The following is an 18,938-nucleotide window of genomic DNA, read 5'->3' as shown; positions in this document are numbered from 1 at the left end:
GTAAAAGATGCTATATATATGCTAAGTATAAAATTACTTTTATAACAAATTACACCCTTCATTACAATTTACAATTCAGTTATCAGAAGCTATATATTTTTATTTGTTCGGTAAAGAAGCATATTTTGTCTTGCAGAAATAATAAATAGTAATATAAAATTTAATACTGTTGTCTATAGATCTTTCTTCAGTAGCAGCACAAATCCTAACAAATAGATTATTACAGAAGAATAAACAAATGTAAAGAGGAGGCCAAATTGACATTTTATAGCTGATTATTTTAAACTTTTTAATCTTAATCAGTCTATCACACCTTGTATACAATAAGAAACAACACTTCCCACTGTAATAGTATATGCACATATTGCATGCAGCATTTTCCTGCATTTTAATACTGCTACTCTGATAAGACTGGATAAATAAATAGTGATATTCCTAGAAAAACTGTAAGGGGGAGAGAATTAGGATTTTATTATGGACAGTAAGGCAAGTTAGTACTGCTATTGATTTCCATTTAAACTTCACTTTTTCTGTGCAAGTGTTTTTACATAGCAATTTGTACTAGGGCATGAAAGCCCGTATTGTAAGTATTACGTGTAAAGGAACAGAGACAAGTTTACTGTGGAAACCTGAGGAAGATCCCTTCAACTCTAACCTTCCCAAATACATGTATGTGTAGTCTTTCACATGTTTACCCCTGTTGGTATTCACAGCCTTAGACCCTGCAGTAAGAAAACAAATGCACTGTCCATGCTCACTATACCTGCTTTTAAACACCCGTAACTTTATTAATATACTTCAAAACCAGATTGCTTCAAATATGGCTAAAACAGTGTCCCATTTAGGATTGCAAATATATCTAGCTGGCACTTATATAACAAATTAATTTTTGACTTAATCTAGTGCAGAATAAATATGTGATCTGATGCTCAGTGGAAAAATGCCTTTTCCCTCGTGTTCCTACAGTTCCAAAACAACATTACATTCGACTATGAAATTCCGCAAAATCATTGTTTCAGGGCTGGCAGCAGGCATGAGAAATTTAATCCCAAAGATAATTCTTTTAAAAAAGTCATAAGCAGCTACAGTTAGGGAGTTAGGTTGTGGATGCCTTCTCATCTGTGACTATAACATTCTAATCATGATGCTTTATTAAATCACAGCACAGGAAAATTATGAGTAAGGCTATTTAATCATATGCCTCAAAGTTGTAATAGACATTAAACCAATCCTTCAATCTTTACTAAGGCAAAACACCCATTGACATTGTGACAGATATGGCAATTTCCTGTAATATTCTGGACAAACCTGAATGATTTAAGTTATGTATCATTGTGGGTCAAATATTGTATGTACTTTCATGAGGAAGGTGGACCACAGGCCTCCAGGAACTAAAAATTGTGGCAGCAAATTCACTCGGATTGTAACATCTCCTGAGAATTACAACCACCTGGAAAGGTTTGCATATAGGGATTCAAACTGGATTCCCTAGAGAAAGGACTTTTTGATAAATAGCTGAATTTAAACCAACTCGGGGCCTGCTTTCTGATCCAGCAAGTGGACAGGACCTTCTGTTCAAGGGAAGCCCCAATCCTTCCTGGGAAGGGTTGAAAGGACTTGACCTGTTCATATGTATGCTTGTTGTAAGTCAAGGCAATTATGAACTTGTAATCACAGAAAAGTCCCTTATTGGGATTTGAAGGACTGTCTCCTACTAGAGTCCTTGCTGGGGTTGTAGTAATCTCTGATACGGTTATTAGCATGTGTGTAGGTTCTTTTATTGTTTTAATATGTTTTCTCTACTATGCTTTCACCTTGAGAATAAATGTGCTTGCTTAGGAAAAGCTGTGTGGTGCCTTATAACTGCGGGCAATTCTGCTGTTCATAGCATCTGAAGAGAATAGCAAAGCAGGCGTACTTAAGCAGTCTGATTTTCTGGGAAATTCACAGTGTAGGCAGGGAACCGTGCAGCCTCGAATCAGAAGGGAGCGAGACATGTGTCTCTGCCCTAGAGAGATGTTGGCTGGGGAACCAGGACCCTAAAAGTAGATCCTCTTGCTGGACCATGGATGGTAATACAGGTTCAGTTGCCCTGAACTGTGACAGACATCAGTGATGTGCTTTAATTATAGCACCACATGATTATTTTGCATTTAGATAAATCACACACTATTTTGTTACAAAACTGAAAAGTTGTGTATGTAGTTTTGAAAGAGGAATGGTAATGTCAATGAGTGTTTTGGCCAAATCATGTATGCACACATGTTAGGCCAGATTCATCACCAGACCAGAAGTCATTGGAGTTATAGAAGGGATTTACTTATTTAAAAATGCCAATGGATGCAGATCCATTTGCTCTAGCCTACCCCTTTTCTGGTGCAGGCTATCATCTTGAAGTCCTGTGTTCATTAACCTAGTCACATTGGCCCAGATCCTCAAAGGAATTTAGGCTTCTAGCTTCTATTGATTTCAATAGGAGATAGGAGCCTAAATTACTTTGAAGATATGGGCCATTAACTGTAAATTGCAGCGAGTTTCTGTTGTCTACAGGGCACAGCCGAAGATCTGTTCTGCCCTAACTTTCCCCCACACACATCTACCCACGCCCCCGATAATATGTCATTAAAATGTGTTGTCCTCTCAGTTCTACAGCAGGATTTATTCCTGATCTGACTGAATGGAACAAGCTCTGTATGTATGTGTCTATAAATTTTAGCCATAGTTCCTTCAGAGTTGTTCTCTTGATTGAAATACTGAATTAAATGGTAAAATAAGGCAACATAATACAAACATTTCTTTGTCTTTTGGCTCCCCTCCAGCAAAACGATTGAACATGACCATAACTTTGAATTTAATGGGATTACCCACATATTTAAAATTATGCATGTGTGTAAGTGGCTTGCTGGATAGGGGTCTAAGTTAGTGGAAATGTTGCTTTGTAGTCCACTGTGGAGGTTGAGTTTACTGAAAAATTAGGAAAAAATGTTGTGTACATTTCTGGAAAGTAGTGTATATGGACTAAAAAATAAAAAGAAGGACAATGAGAAAAAATCTGATTATGTTATTAGGTAAGACATTATTATAAGTGAAGTGTCTTATCAACGTTGGCTCTGATTCTCCATCCATTTATGGCAGGGTTACACTGGTATATTTCTACTGAAGTCAGTGGAGTTACTCCTATGTGAAAGGAGAGTCAGACACATTCTCTTAAACAAGAAGTTCCTTCTAGAACTCTAAAGTTAACAGCGTCTTTCAATGTATTAGTGTTGGGGGCTGTAATGGGGCTTTGCCAACATGGCCGTTCAGTCTTGCATAATCGTTTTTTTGTTCTTGCAGGTGATCTTGTCGGGAATCATAGGATTAACTACGTGGAAGAGACCAGTGGTACTTTTGGTATGTATCTGCTAAAATGTGTTGTAAGGGAAATGTCACAAGATGCTCTTGATATAACAGAGATACTGATAAAGAGGTTAATTTCCTTTCCCTTTAAAAAATGCTGGAATTATTGAATGCACGATCAATGCACACTAAGGGGTATATTATTCTCTCTGTGTACACAACTCTTGTTATCAGTAATAGGAATTACGGGACTATACTGAGAGGAAGCAATACTATTTTAATTTTTATATAGCTTTTCACATTCATGTAGGTATTTCCTAACAAGAAGTTATAGGTTTAGAATAACCATTCAAATCTTTGTATCCTGTGTTGTTTCCTGGCCCTATATTTTTTCCACTCTGCTTTGTCAGCACTCCAGCAGAGTATATCATTTGTCATTTGGGGATAATGCTATTCCAGGTTCCATAAAGGGAGTGGTTTCAGGACTGATCACTCAGCTGTAATGTACCGGTGACTACTACTACAGTGGAGAGGTCACCCTAAGTACTGCTCTCTTATATAATCCGACTTTGTTCTGCTACAGATATTTAAGAAATTAAGATATCACACTCTTTTGACAGAAGTAAATAAATGTACAGGATAAGTAAGCTGTACCTAGATATAATAACTCAAATGCTCTTTGTGTCTGTGGGTCTTGATGTCTCAGGGGCCTGGAAATGGGATATGAAGCCTTTCATCACTAAATCACTGTTTCAGCTCTGTTCCAGGTCAAGAGTAACCAAAAGTGCCACGTGACACTTTTTTTGGTGGGCTGTGTAAAGTGGGGTAGTCTCAGTCCAGCTCCGTTGGTGTCTAGGAAGACAGGCCAAGGACTGAATAGGTATGTAGAGTGAGTTACTTTCTCACATTGGTGGGACAGTGTGTAACTTGCTCTGCTACTGTCTGTTGTATCAGTTCTGTGAATAAATAGAGACGTTCAGTATCCAGGGCTCTCAAATTGGCAGTTTACACACACACTAAATATGTTTAAAAATAAATATCAATGCTATCTGTCTTTAAAAAAACAACAAGGAGTCCGGTGGCACCTTAAAGACTAACAGATTTATTGAGCATAAGCTTTTGTGGGTAAAAATCCCACTTCTTCAGATCTGAAGAAGTGGGGTTTTTACCCACGAAAGCTTATGCTCAAATAAATCTGTTAGTCTTTAAGGTGCCACTGGGATCCTTATTGTTTTTGTAGCTGCAGACTAACATGGCTACCCCCTGATACTTGACATCTGTCTTTAAGAATTTCAGCGCTGTAAGGAGCTTGGTGTTTCTGTATCTGAAAAAAATGATTACAGCAGTTGCGGTCTACTATAGCTCCTTATTATCTCCTTCTCTTCTACTGTCTAACCCTTCTTTCATATTCTCCTTTCTATAGCTTACATGGATGATTTCTTGTTGTACCTGAGCACTGAATGAGCACATTTACCCTTTTATTTACATTCATAACAAGTATGGGTCTTCAGTATTTTTCATTTTTGTATATGTGTATGTTTTATTGAAGTGTGATCTCCTCCCCTCCCCCCCAAGATCCAGGACAGACAGTTAATGGTTCAAAAAGCATCAACATTCATACCACATGGGTTCTTTAGTGCAGATGGATTGATTTCATATATTGTCAGTAGATATTTTTTGGATTGGACACCAGTACCATTCCAGAAATCAGGACAGTCTCAGGTATATGCTTTGAATTGCCAGGGGTTGTATTGCATCACCAGTTTATGTTAGCATTTGCACCATGTATGTGAAAAGATATGGGACAGTGTGGATAGTTATAACATTAGTTGTTGTTGGGCTACTGATGATCATTATTCTTACTTCTATAGCTCTGTCAACATTAAAACCCTCTCTCATGCTCATGAGCTAAAAGCTTATTACCATCTTTCTTTTTATGCATAACTATGCTTTGAGCTGCTATTTCTTCAGATAATACTCTACCATTTTAAATGCTTTTAAAATTCTCTCTTCTTCCTGAAAAACAAGTGCTGCAGTTATCTTGAAGCATCCAAACCAAATGTTAAAGGTGATGAAATTGTTTAATTTGATGTACCGGTAGATTAGAAGCTCTCAAATGTAGTAATTAAAAATTGTCCAAAGAGCTATTTGGGCTTATTCTTTTCATACTAATAAAATAAATCTTTATTTCCTACTTACTGCTTGTATTATTCTGCTTCTGCAGCTAGTTATCACTTAGCATTATTTAGGCAATCTTATAAAGGAGCACACATTTTTTCCTAACTCTCCTTTCTATACACATGTTTAGGTAAATGTCACTGCCTCGATGTTTTATTTGTGTGTGACCAAATGAGGATAAATTTGACACAGGTTTCTTAGGCCCCATCTATACTATAAACAGAACTGTGAGGGGGACCCAGTGTGACAGTGTGGCTTGTCCTAGGGGCTGGAAAGCCTGGTGCTAAGCCAACTTGATCACAGAATGAGCCCCACCTGCGGGAAAACAGGCAACTTGCTACAAAGAGCAGAAGGTGCCTACAATAACGGGAAGGAGAGCCAAGCTTAAGTGATGATGATAAAGAGCTGGAGTAAGAGCTAGGTAGGAAACTTGGAGCAGGAAGGAAAGATTTCCAGGCAGGGAGGCCTGGGAAGAGACCTTGACTAACCAGGGAAGCGATTGCGAGACCCGGAAGAGATCTTAAGAGGCTGGGTAGGGAATAGCGCAGGGAAAAACTGGAGCACAGGTAAAGGAACAGACCTATCTGGTCAGTACAGGGCCCTGGGCTAGAATCCAGCATAGAAGGTGGTATTGTGTTTCCCTACCAGCCCCAAAAAGGGGAGTGTACAAGCCCACTGCAAGGGATATTGAGTCCATCAAGGGAGCTAAAGGCTAAGCCAAAGACAGGCTGAGGAATTGCTCAGATTGGGTGGAAGGATTTTGTTTCTGTTGAAGACATTTTTAGACTTTTAAGTTTGGACAGTGGTGACCCCAGAATGGGTAGACTTAAGATGGTAACCTGGCTGGAGGGCTGAGTTACTGACCGAGAAACTCCCACTGTGCTGTAGTGACCATTCGCAGGGGATGCTGACCCAGGGACAGAGCTGCTATGCCATGCCTGGCCATGAGGGAATGCCTAGTGCTGAGTGAACTGATTTACACTCCGTTACAAATTTGCAGCACAGTTGTCCCGTCCCCCTCCCCCATTCCACTGTTTAGATGGGAGCTGCTTGTGATCCTGAATCATGGAGATTGCGATACAACCCAGGCTTTAGCACAGATGGGGAACATAGTAAAAGAATAAATAAAAAGGTAGCTCCTATACACACTACAACTATGTTGTAACTGCGTTCCTGGAGATGGGCCTATTTGTAGAGTAGGCAAGGCCTTCAATGGTATATCAGTGTGGATGCTTTGGTAATCTGAAACATACTGTGATTTTAGCTTCAAGTCTTTCAGTTCTTAGGCTCAGTCACCAAACATCTTTGCAATTCAGTTTTTAGCATTTGATGAGTGGTTTTCCTGTTTTGTGGGGGGGGTTATTTCCCCCAAAGTTGGCAGGAGATTTTGGCTTCCACAGTACTGAGTTAGGCATTGCTCACCTCTTTATGGAAACTATTCCTTCCTGTCATGAGCTTCTTCCTCCCATGAGCTCTTACATTTGACCTTTAACTGAAGTGTTTTTTTTCTAAAATCACATCAGTAGCTCAACTGGTTTGGTAACAGACAAGCAATGTGGTCAACACCCATCCGTAACGCGTCACATTGGTCGCAGCAAGAAGGTCCTCTGTCCTTACGCTCTCTCTCTCTCTTTATTGTTTGTGTTTAGCCAGTGTTTTTTTTATCTATGGCCCATAGACCAATGGTGCTTCATGCAGCACTTTCAAATGATCCCTGTAGCTGTCTGTGTCCAATTGGTGAAAGCATCTATCCATTTTCAAGCAGTGATGCATAGTGTTAGTTGCAGTCCTGTCCAGGATGCTTTCTAAGACTTTTCCTTGGCTTGTCGAGCAACTACAATAAACTGCTAAAATCACACACATCTCTGCATACTATGTGGCTGCTTTGTCAATCTTATTGTTTCGATTTTCTCTCAAGGAAAAAACAAGCCTGCATTCAAATATACGGATGACACTGCAATTGGAGGGATTGCAGACACATGAGAGGACAGAACCAAACTGCTAAGTGACCTGGAAAGATTAGAGCTGTAGGCAATGGAGGGAGATTCAGTAAAAATAAAAATTAAGTCCTATGCCCAGGGAGAAGAAATTAACAGTATAGATGCAAACTGGGTGGCTGTAACTGATCCAGGCAACTCCACCAAACACATTACGGTTCTTCTAAAAAATGACTGTAAAAATGGCATTGTATGCTTTTGTATGTAGTGCCAGTCAGTGATTTCCATTTCAAATGTGCTCAGCTTTAGAGGTCCTTGATTCCCTGTTTACTCACCTGCTGAGGCAGGGGCTGCTGGAGACCTAGGGATCCCAGGGTCTGGGACTGTAGCCCTTCCCTGGGAACTGCCCTGGTTCACGACTCTGGGACAGCCCTGCCATGTGGACTGTCCTGGGACTGGGGACCTTGGATTCCAGAGAACTGGGAGTCGGGTAGCCTTGGGAGCCAGCTGGCCAGGGAGTTTGGAAGCCCTGAGATAGTATATATGGCAGAGTTGTCCTAAAGCTGCAGACTTTGGCAGCTTCTGACTGAATTTGACATTCTTTTTGTCAATGTCAGTTTCACTCAAAAGCTGCCAGTCCCAGTTAGCACATTTCATTTTGGAAACAGCATGTCAGTGTTTTTGAAGCACTTTTTGGGGGGAATTAGTTTTTGAAACATTTGGTCTCAGTCCAATTTGGAATGCAACAAAATTTCAAAATATCAAAATGTCTTGCGAACTAGAAACCTCAAGTTTTGGTCAACTCTAGTCAGCATACAAGTAAAAAAAGATGTTTTTCTAACTATTTGCGCAGCAAACTCAGTCTGGGTTCTGAGAGCCAACCTGGGTTCTTTACAACTTTTGCAGTGTAACTAATAATTTGGAGCAGTTTGAAATTTTTTGTTCAAAACATTTTCAATTAAAAAATTTTTTTTCCATCAAAATAGAAATCTCTGGAGGAAGTTTTTGCTTTTGATTACATTTTTCAAGTTTGTGTTTGGAAAAAAAAAACAGAACGGAAACACTTTGGGGTTTGGGGTTTTTTTTATGAAAACCTGAAAAATTTTGAAGAAAAGCTTTGATGAAATGTGTTTGAAATATTTCACAGGAACAAACATTATTTCCTGCCTAGCTTTAATAATAAAGATTCTGCAGGGCAAACAATGCTCTTAGTGACATCTGTGCATCTTCATTGCCTTGAAGAGTTTTGAACCAGAGGAAGAGCTGGTTTATTGGATATAGACTCCACCTTTCTTACTCTTATCTATGTAGGCATTGGGCTAACTGGAGGGATAAGCAGTGAAAATGGAAGCTATGGACATAGGCCCCAATCCTGCAAATGCCTATGCAAGCACTTAACTTTTAAGCACGAGTAGGTTCTCAGATTTAAACATATGTGTAAATATTTGTAGTATTGGAGGAAAGGATGAAGTGTGTTTGTGCTCTGTGTTCATCTGCATTTAGGAAGCAGATATTACTAAATAAGGTCAGTATAAATCTGACTCCTTCCTCCTCTGCCATCCAGAATGCCTATTGATATCAAAGGGAGTTAAGTTCATATAAAAGCTGCAGGACTGATTCCTATTTGCAATAATAAATATAATTTAGATGTATGACACACTAAAATATTTTACATGTAGTTTGAACTCATTTTTATATACTCAAATTATTCCACACTTAAAAAAAAATACCCTTCACCAGTTGATTTTAGGAGTCTGGCTACTGCATCTAAAATATGGCATAATATTGCTTTTAAAATAAATTATTTATTTTATACGTCTAAATTAGTATTTTTTTGTCTTGAGCTTTATCACAGATTTCTGTATAATCTCTCAATAGTTCCCATGGCTGATGGGAAAATTAGCAAAATTATAAAATTAGTGCTTGCTATTGCAGCTGTGTATCTGAAGGAAAATGAACACATTGACTTATTTTCCTTACAAGGATGTTTGTTTACACTGGTATAATATTTAATGATTATGAAAGAAGTATTTTTGTTTCATTTACTGTCAAGGTGCTTGTTTGGGGCCTGATCCAGCAGTGTGTGTGTGTGTGTGTGTGTGTGTGTGTGTGTGTGAGAAAGTCAGTGGGGCTCTATGCCGGCACAGCAGTCTACCTGTGCACCGTGAATTGTAGGGTTATGGTCTTATCTTGTAAGTTATTTCTGTCACTTGGCCTCTTCCTGCTCTTGTTGAAGCCAGTGGCCAAACTCTCATTGACTTCAGTGACAGCAGGATCGGCCTCATTGGCTGAGAGAATTTAGATCCATCTTGTGTGTGTATGTTCTTTTTTGCTGGAAAAATCATTCAACCAAGGCCTTAATATAATGCATTTTATTTTCATATAGTCTAATTCATGCAAAAGTACCACAGCACTTTTTACAGCTTTGTACAATCCATACATATCTAGGACTAAAAGGATTAAGGGCAGTAGACCAAACTGGGCATGCAGCTGATGCCAGAATTTGGCATGTTTCTGTTTTTATCACTGCAGTTCAAACTTGGTCCCTATGTATTTTGACTTTTAAAATAGCTTGTTTGTCTTCAACAGTGTTTTCTATATGTTAATTCTCCTTTATTCATATAAATTTGCCTTCTCTGACTGCAGAGAAAGGGTGGCTACCTGGCTTTGATTCATAGCCCTACTTACCCTTGTGTACTGAGATCCAGGGTCCAGTTAGCCCATATAAAGGGCTTCTTTCTTCCTTGGGTAGATGCATAGTCCAAGTTAAATTTAGCAGTAAACAGTCATAGAATAATTTGCTTGAAAATTGTAATCAATTAGTTAAGTGTCTTGGCACTTTCAAAAATTTGCTCCAACCCACCTTTAACCCAAGTCAAATTATGGTCATGTACTAAGCCAAGAAGTAATTAAGAAGTGAGGGTACATTTCAAATGTCTTTCTGGAACTTATCAATCAAACTTCACTATCTTCAAGATTAAAATGTTTCCTGATGCTCTTTCTCACCAAGAGATGCTCATTCATCTAAAAAAAAAAAAATAAAAAAAAAATCTTGGACATTGGCTTTTGGAGTGCACCCTTTTTGTTATGCTTGCAAAATGGATGGAACATTACAGTGAGTAATATACACCAAGCTCTGCAGGGAGCAGGAGGAGGTGAATGGAGTTGCTTCCTCTCTGGACTAGCTTTGATAAACTCTTATTTCTACATGCAGGTGACTATGTTAGTGAACGTCATAGTTCCAGCCCGGATAAACTGAACGCCTCACTGTTACAGATTGGGTATAGTAGCTAGTTTCTATAGTCATAAGAAGATTCTATGCACATAACAAAACCCAGACCAGAGCTGTCTCCATGTAAACTAGGATTTATTGAGAAGACTTTCCAAAGTACATGCTGGTATGCTTTTTTTGTACATGTGACAGAGTAAGATTTCTCTCTTTGACTGATCCTTAATTATTGTTTTTAACTTCTGTATTTCATTACTCCTTCTGAAACTGGAAACCTGCATTTGAAACTAGGATGAAAGGGTTAAGCTTTTACTGACTAAGATATGATGGATTCCATGCAGAATAAGCAATTGAGGACTAATGTATCCTTGGCATTGTCCGTGTCGAAGTTAAGGTCACTGAAGACAATGAATCCTGGCAGATTCCAGTACCATGCTGAACAGCCGGTCCATTAGTTGTTCCAGGAAATTGGCATGGTTTTCATCTGAGGCCTGTAGATCACTGGGAATGTTTTTGTTCATGGGGTGGAATATCTGCTGTATCGGAGCTTGAAGGGGAAAATGAATTCTGTTTCACCTCCTCTTTTCTCCTTTTGACCTTGCTCGGAGGTCTTTCACGGCTTGTCACCATGGGCAAGTAACATCATCCCTCAGGGCCTCAGTTTCCCCATCTGTTAAAAGGGAATAATGATACTTGCCTCCCTTTGTAAAGTGTCTTGAGATTTATGGCTGAAAAGTGATACTTGGGCGCTAACTATTATTATTTCTTTAAGAAACCTTAAGTCTTGATTTTTTGAGATTTTTCCTTGAAGCATATGTCATTTGTTTCTTTTTCTTTTTTAATAAAGGCAATTGAACCTGAATGACCTCACTTTAGATGGACACATTTCACAAAAAGTGACACAGCTTCCACTTTTTTTTTAACTTGCTGTAGATCACCCCATCTTAAGGGATAGTTTTATTTGGCATTTTCCCTCTTTTGTGTGTGTGTGTGTATGTATATTTGACAGCACTCTGGGTTAGATGCACAGAGAACACTTAGACTCAGTGTTGTAACGCTTAACTTTTAGATGCCCTGCTCCCTAGTGGAATCTGCAGTCCTGAGTTAGGTGCCCAGGCTGCCTAGAGAATGCCTGGGGAGAGTTAGCTGCCTAAGAATGGGATTCACAGAAGTGGGTGAGTTGGGCGTGGGTTCCCCTAAGCTAGCCAATAGGAAGTGCTGAAGAGAGGAGTGTACCTAAGCCCCACACTTCAAAGGGCCTGAGGTACTTAAATCCAGGTTGAAGTGAGATACCTATCTCTGCTTGAGATTCACAGCCGTGAAGCCTCTCCTGGAGTAAGGTGCCGAAACCCTTTCTTGCTAAAAACAATAGGTGGTGGTGCCCTCCCCCTTGTAACTTTTAGCCCAATGGTCAGGGTGATGACCCATGATGTGCAAGACCCAGACAGACCTGCCCCAGAACACCCTATAGCCCTGTGGTCAGGGCACTCACCTGCAAAGTGGGAGACATGCATTTAAATCCCTGTTCCAGATTAGGCAGAGGGGGAAACCAAATACATGTCTCATACATCCTGGATAAATGCTCTAACCACTGGGCTAAAGGTTATAAGTGGAGTGGCTGCAGCACCACCACCACCACCTCCTCTGACTGTTTTGTTTGGGGCCTGATTTGTTAGGCAGCCTCTGAGCATGTCTACTGTATTAGGCCTGGCAGATGAAGTAGGTGAGGCGATGCCTAGTTTGAGGATCCCATAGGGGCTTAGGTGTGAGCGAAGTGCCTGGACTGAGATGGCTGTGCTTATGTCCCAGGGTAGATTTTTAGGTGCTTAAGGGCCTTTATCCCTGGAAACTTAAGAGCCTAGGGAGTTTAGGAGCTTACAGGGTTAGGTGGCAGCAGAGCAGGGATTTTGAGGGTCTAAATATTGGATTTAGGCACCTAGAATGGCATTAGGTCCCTAAATTCTTTTTCGGAACAACCCTTTTTTGTAGAGTCACTTTGTTTTCCCAGTGTAATGTGTCAGTTTTGCTTCGTGTCTGTGTGTGTTTCACATGGCAACTGTGGAATGAAAAATAGGAAAATTCAAATGTAATACTATAAAAATTGGCAGGAGGTCTCAAGGGCAGGTATTTTACATGGAACTACTTTTAACTCATTTATTAAATTGGCTAGGTTTCCAGTGTTCCTGTAGCAGCTGGAGCTTAAAAGCATATTTTGTATAAGATGACTGTGTGTTTTACATGTTCTCTGATTCAGTTTTGAGTTGAGATAATTTGGGTAACCTTGATGAATGTATAGGAAGTATGTATTGATTCAACACAGCTCTTGGTAATGAGTTAGTTACAAGTAATGTTTAAATCAATTCAGTATTGGGGTGGAAAACAAATAGATGATTTTTTCTTATGTTCTTATGATGGTTTTACAGATCAGAAGCATTGTCTGTTCTGTGAATGGAGGGATTCTATTTTTGGTAGTAGAGGGGAAATAAAATATTAGAATTGAAATTCTTTGAATGTGTCTGTTTCCTAGTTGTATTACGTCAAATACTTTGAAGTATTTGCCCTGCAAAACAGTTTTGAAAATTGCCCATGTTGAATAAATGGTGCTGCAAGACGTTTTCGCCTCAAATTTCCTAAAGATCCAGTTGTGTTGAGAGGCTAATCTAAAATGGAAGTTGGGAACTCTACAAATCACTCTTTTCACTTGCAGGAACATCTTTCAACTAGTCAGGGTGCTGGCCTTCTAGGGCTTTTAGACAATTTGCAGGAATCAACTGAAAATCTCTCTCTCACCAGTAGAAAAATAACCTTTTAAAAGCTGGTTCCAGAGCTCCTTCAGCTCTTTTAAATTGCACTAAACACAAAAGTAACTAACTATTTCTTGCAGTGCTCATAAGAGAATATTACTGTACCTATAGGTCTCTGTACTTGACCTGCAGGGCATATAGTTTGTTGCTGTACAGACTCTAAGGAAAAAGGGGTAGACAACAAGTTTTGCACAAAGTTCATATCCAAAATAATTGACAAGGTCAGTCCTTTTTGACAAGAAAGCAGGGATGAAATCCTAGCCCCGCTGAAGTCAATGGGAGTTTTGCCCTTGACTTCAATATGGCCAGGATTAGTTCACTTATTAGTTCACTATAGTTCACTTCATTATCTTTTTTCCATTGCTGTTAACTATGTTTTTCTGTTTCAGGTTAACCTGTTTGTTTTGCTGTCTGTTGTCTGTGTTCTCTTGAACCTGGCTGGATTTATTCTAGGATGTCAAGGCGCTCAGTTTGTGTCCAGTGTACCAAGATGTGACCTGGTGAGCAGACTTGGTAACTCCGTGTTCTTCTTGACTACATATCACGTACTGCAGCTGGCATTGCTGGATTCCTAAATGTGCTGATAGATTAATCTATGCAGTAAATCAAGAATAGAATCAACCACAGAATAACAAAAATAAAAATAATACATATTGACTTAGGCTTTGATTCAGCAAAACACTTAAGCATATGCTTAGCTTTAACCATGTGACATATTTCCTTATAGCATGGAATACAGCCATTGCAAGTGAGATTAATGCATGCAGCAATTCACAAGCATTTCACAGAGTCTAAACACTAAATACGTTCTTATAAAACATACCTATTTTGACCAAAACTAACATACAGGTGAGCTGGTTTGGTTTCCAGCTACAAGCTTGTCAGTTCTTAGCCAGCACCTATGGCCTTGGCCAGAGCTGGCACTTGGTTTATCAGTGTCACAATATCACTGAGTAGAGCTCTTTAAAACTAATTTAAAATAAATAAAATTGGCTATTGAAAATCTCAGACACAAATCTTAATAGCTATAGGACTAGGGGAAATATTTAAAAGTGTGTTGTTGAAACAGTCATTGCATTGGCCACATCAGGGCTGCCATGCATGCATATGATCCAAGTTCAGGCTGTTGGTCCCTGGGCTGGTCATGCTGAGGAGGCTCTGTGCTCAGTCCTCAGGCAATAGGATGCCCCTTGCTCTTTAGCAAACCCCTGTGGCTGGCCCAGAAGTGGCTTTCTTGGACACAGTAGGAGCCATGTCCTGCCTTTCACAGCCTGAAGTACAAGTTGATTCAACATGGAGCTGGTCAGTCACATTTAGAAGAGAATGTAGGAAGGAATCCCAGAGATGCCTCTGCCTCCGAAATGTTGGTGAACAGCACATCCTGACAGGCTGATATACTTATTTTATATAGTGGATAACAGCATGATTGCAATAAAGGGTTTGTTTTATTATCTAGAGAGGATACGCAGTCTGAGAAGCAAGAAAGAGCAATCAGGCCTAATTCTTATAAACTAGGAAAATCATATTTAATTGAAATGATGTACAAGACAGCGTTCTTTTTTCAGTTTCATTACACTTAGTAGAACTCGTGAAATTAAAATAAATCTAAAGGTGAGACCAAATAAACTACATATTAATAATTGACTTGTTTTACCAGATACTCAGAACAATGACTATAAAAGGGGGGAGCATTCTGTAGAAAGATGAGGAGAAGGCAAAAGAGCTCTCAGTAATGTAAAGAAACAGCAAAATGATCTAAACTAAACTGCAGTGTATGGGACAGTGGAGATCCCACAGATTTGATAGGTGTTGATATGTTGGGGCTTATGAAGACTTTGATCCCCTGCCCGCCCTAGATTTTATTAGCAACATATAATCCTTTACTTCACAGGAAGCCAATGCAGTTTCCAAAACATATCAGTTGGAGTAATGGTATCAGATTCTGGTGCTTACAAGCAGTTTGGCGGTCAAAGTCTGCACAAGTCCCAACCTATTGAGAGAGATATTGGAGAGGAGGAGAATAATTCAGAAGAAATTTTAAATGCTTTATTGAGAATCTCAGTGCTCATCTCTTCAAGAAACCATAGGCTGCAGCTCAGAAATGTACTGAACATAAGATAACTATATGATCTGGTACACATGGGGAAATACCTCCAAAGTTGTGACTGGGGAGAGTTAGGCAGTTAAATAAAAGCATTGAAGAGAGCTGCCTATATAAATTTGTACTTGGAAATTGAGGTGACAAAATGAACCTGAAAGTTCTAAACACAATTATGGAGCACAGGTATAATCTTACTGGGTTGTCAAGGAAAGAAATATTGTTCTGGGTGTCCGAAACATTTATTATTGGTGTAGTATTGTGCTAATGACCGCCCAATGGGAGCGTATACTACAGATACAAAGTATGGATTACATGTTAGTTTAAAAAAAAAGACTAGCTGCTCCTGCTAGTGTAGAATCAAAGGAGATCATTCAGATATTGATGTGATTGTGAAGAATAAGACTGTGATTAAATATAAAGTAAATTCAGAAGACTTCATTGATAAATTCAAAGATTCGTTTAGATAAGAGAGAAACAATATATCGAATGTGACAGTAATGGAACAGATAAATCACTGGCATACTGAACTATGCAGATTTGATTTTGTATGCATATGATATGTCAGTCAGATATATTGTAGAGTATATCCAGCTGTGTATTAGACATCAAGATGTGTTGTGTGAAATTGCTCAGTAAATTAAATCATAATTCACATTATTTTTCTTACTGTTAAAGGTGGACCTGGGTGAAAGCAAAATTTGTTTCTGCTGTGAAGAATTTCACCCAGCCAAATGCACAGAGAAAGAGAATGCATTGAAGCTGTACCCAGTCCAGTCATGTAGCGCCGTTCACCTTCTACTCAAGGTACTGTGAAAGCAACACCAAAGAACTAATGCTTCGAGAATCTTTACATCCCAGGGAGAAAATACAATATTAAAGTGTGTTGCCGTTTGCCGTGTAGCAATTCCCTTTGACTTCCAGCCCATGTCCTTGCCCAGGAACTGTTCCGGCTCCAGTGTAGTTTGTTCTTGATCTGCAGACTATGCTGGTGACAAGCGCCTCCTCCTCTCTCCTGGTTCTTGGCCTAGTTAGGAAAGCATGTGAGTTCCTGGCCCAAGGAATGAGGGAAGGGTTCCCACAGCAAGTTGGTGAGAAGGGTCAGGACTTCTGCTTGGAGAAGATTTGACCCTCTTTTCAGCAACCTGAAACTCCTCTGATTTCCCCCTCCCCTTCATTCTGTGCCCCCTAGTGGATCCTAATAAACCCTTAGAAATTAGCCAGATCCCACAGATCATCTGGAAGATTGAGTCAAAATATAGATTGCCAAGATTATTACTGTCATCCTCCTCCTCCTCCCTCGACTTTCACAGATGTTTGATGTATAACTTTCATAATCTTTTTGCTCTTCAGAAAGTTCTCTTTGCTCTGTGTGCCCTCAATGCTCTGACAACCACAGTATGCTTGGTAGCAGCTGCCCTGCGTTACTTGCAGATATTTGCAACAAGAAGATCCTGCATAGTAAGTGAGTGCAAGGCACTATCTAATAAAATACAGCAGTAATGATCATAGAGCTGCAGAACCAGTAGCCAGATCTTCTATATAATCTGGTCATGCTTATTTGTACATTCTACGTAGAGAAGTTTGTTGGTTAACAGAGATTGTGTTTGAATAGGATGAATCTCAGGTGTCTGTAGAGGAAGTTGAAGAACAAGGCCGCATTTCAGATCCTGAGGACTTTGTACCACCTGTGCCACCTCCATCATATTTTGCTACGTTCTACTCTTGCACACCCAGAATGAATCGCAGGTAAAAAGCACAAAACCATCGTCTTTTCTATGTGTCTCTTATGGCAGAGGTTCTCAACCTTTTTTTTTTTTTCTGAGCCCCTACCCCACCCCAACATGTATAAAAACTCCAGGGCCCAGCAGAGGGTGAGGGGGGCTCAGGGTTCCTGGCTTAAGCCACCGGGTGCGTGGGAGCCTCCGGGCTTTAGCCACAGACTGGATGGCTCAGGGCTCCAGACTGCAGGCCATGAGGGGACAGTTCTGGGTTCCAGGCTTCAGCCCCATGGCTCCACTCTCAACTTTAGCCCCACAGGGAGCACTGTGGCTCCCAGCTTCAGTCCCATTGAGACCAGGGCTTCAGCCCTAGAGCTCCACTCCTGGTTTCAGCCCCACAGGAGTGCCAGGGCTTGGGGCACCGGGCTTCAGCTCTGTGCCTCCTCTCCTGGCTTCAGTTCTGCTGGGGCACCAGGGCTCGGGGCTTTAGTCCCGCTGGGAATGCTGAGGCTTGGGGCTTCCCGTGGCTTGGGGCTTTAGACCCACAGTGGCACTAGGGTTTGGAGTGCTGGGCTTCGGCCGTATGGCTCCTCTCCTAGCTTCAGCTCCATAGGGAGTGCTGGGACTCAGGGCTTCAGCCCCACTGGGGGTGCTGTGCTCGGGGCTTCCCGTGGTTCCACTCATGGTTTCAGCACCATAGGGACGCTGGGGCACTGGGTTTCAGCCATGGGGCCCTGCAGCTCCCTCAAACTGGCTGGGGAGCTGCAGACCCTTGGTTGAGAACCGCTGTCTTATGGAACACTGCTTAACCTCATCTTCTCAAAGACATTTCTTGCTGTAACTCACTGTACAGTACTGCCATGCTTTTGAAAGGATGGATGATGTAGGGCAATATAGCAATTGTAATTCCAGCTTGGGCTAAGGGCATAAATTTGCAGTTTTCACCTAAGTGCCTGCAGGCGCTTGTCTCAAAGTAAGAGAAATACTGTAATCTGACATTATTGAGAATATCTGTGATGATGTGTAGATTCTTAATTGAGCCAGGCCAGCCTGAGAGCTAGACCCAACTGCTTTGCACCACTCCTGATGCACAGAGTAGCCTTAAAGACAGCTCAGCTAGTCAGCATTGATATCCACCTTCACAGCTCCCCCTTGTGCAGGGAATATGACTAGGGAAAAGTGTCCTTGTATTCTGGTGACCTCTGGCTGCCAGAACTGTCCTCGTTGGGGTGTCACTACAGCTGGTGTATCCTAAGACCACTTCAATGGAGAATTAACTAGCATGATCGGCACCCAGGCCTGAGTACCTGGGTTAGTCTAGCCTAGCCTGGGTGTGACCTACAATGCAAAGCCCTACTTGCGTTATTGGGCCCACACTTGTTCATAGAATCATAGAATATCAGGGTTGGAAGGGACCTCAGGAGGTCATCTAGTCCACCCCCCAGCAGGACCAATCCCCAGTTTTTGCCCCAGATCCCTAAATGGCCCCCTCAAGGATTGAGCTCGCAACCCTGGGTTTAGCAGGCCAGTGCTCAAACCACTGAGCTATCCCTCCCCCTCTTGTTCTGCATTCACTTGTTTGTCTGGGGTGATAGCTCATCGATTTCAGTGCTGCAGTAAGATGAATCACTC

At 40.7% G+C, this 18,938-nt stretch overlaps 1 protein-coding gene across 2 annotated transcripts in view; it reads left to right on the top strand.

The window, feature by feature from the left end:
• Positions 1–18,938, top strand: part of FAM189A2 (family with sequence similarity 189 member A2) — a 46,328-nt gene that overhangs the window by 1,606 nt on the left and 25,784 nt on the right. Inside the window, exons 2-6 of one of the 2 annotated variants that reach the window (XM_038402469.2) lie at positions 3,337–3,393; positions 13,877–13,987; positions 16,264–16,392; positions 16,939–17,046; positions 17,201–17,334. In XM_038402469.2, the coding sequence (XP_038258397.1) occupies positions 3,337–3,393; positions 13,877–13,987; positions 16,264–16,392; positions 16,939–17,046; positions 17,201–17,334 (539 nt within the window). Of the gene's footprint in view, positions 1–3,336; positions 3,394–10,831; positions 10,853–13,876; positions 13,988–16,263; positions 16,393–16,938; positions 17,047–17,200; positions 17,335–18,938 lie in introns of those variants that run through there. The other variant, XM_043515434.1, reaches the window with a different exon arrangement.

Source organism: Dermochelys coriacea, chromosome 5 (genome assembly GCF_009764565.3).
Source record: "Dermochelys coriacea isolate rDerCor1 chromosome 5, rDerCor1.pri.v4, whole genome shotgun sequence".
Classification (NCBI taxonomy): domain Eukaryota; kingdom Metazoa; phylum Chordata; order Testudines; family Dermochelyidae; genus Dermochelys; species Dermochelys coriacea.
The sequence above is the reverse complement of the archived record's forward strand: the minus strand, read 5'-3'. Positions and strand labels throughout refer to the sequence as shown.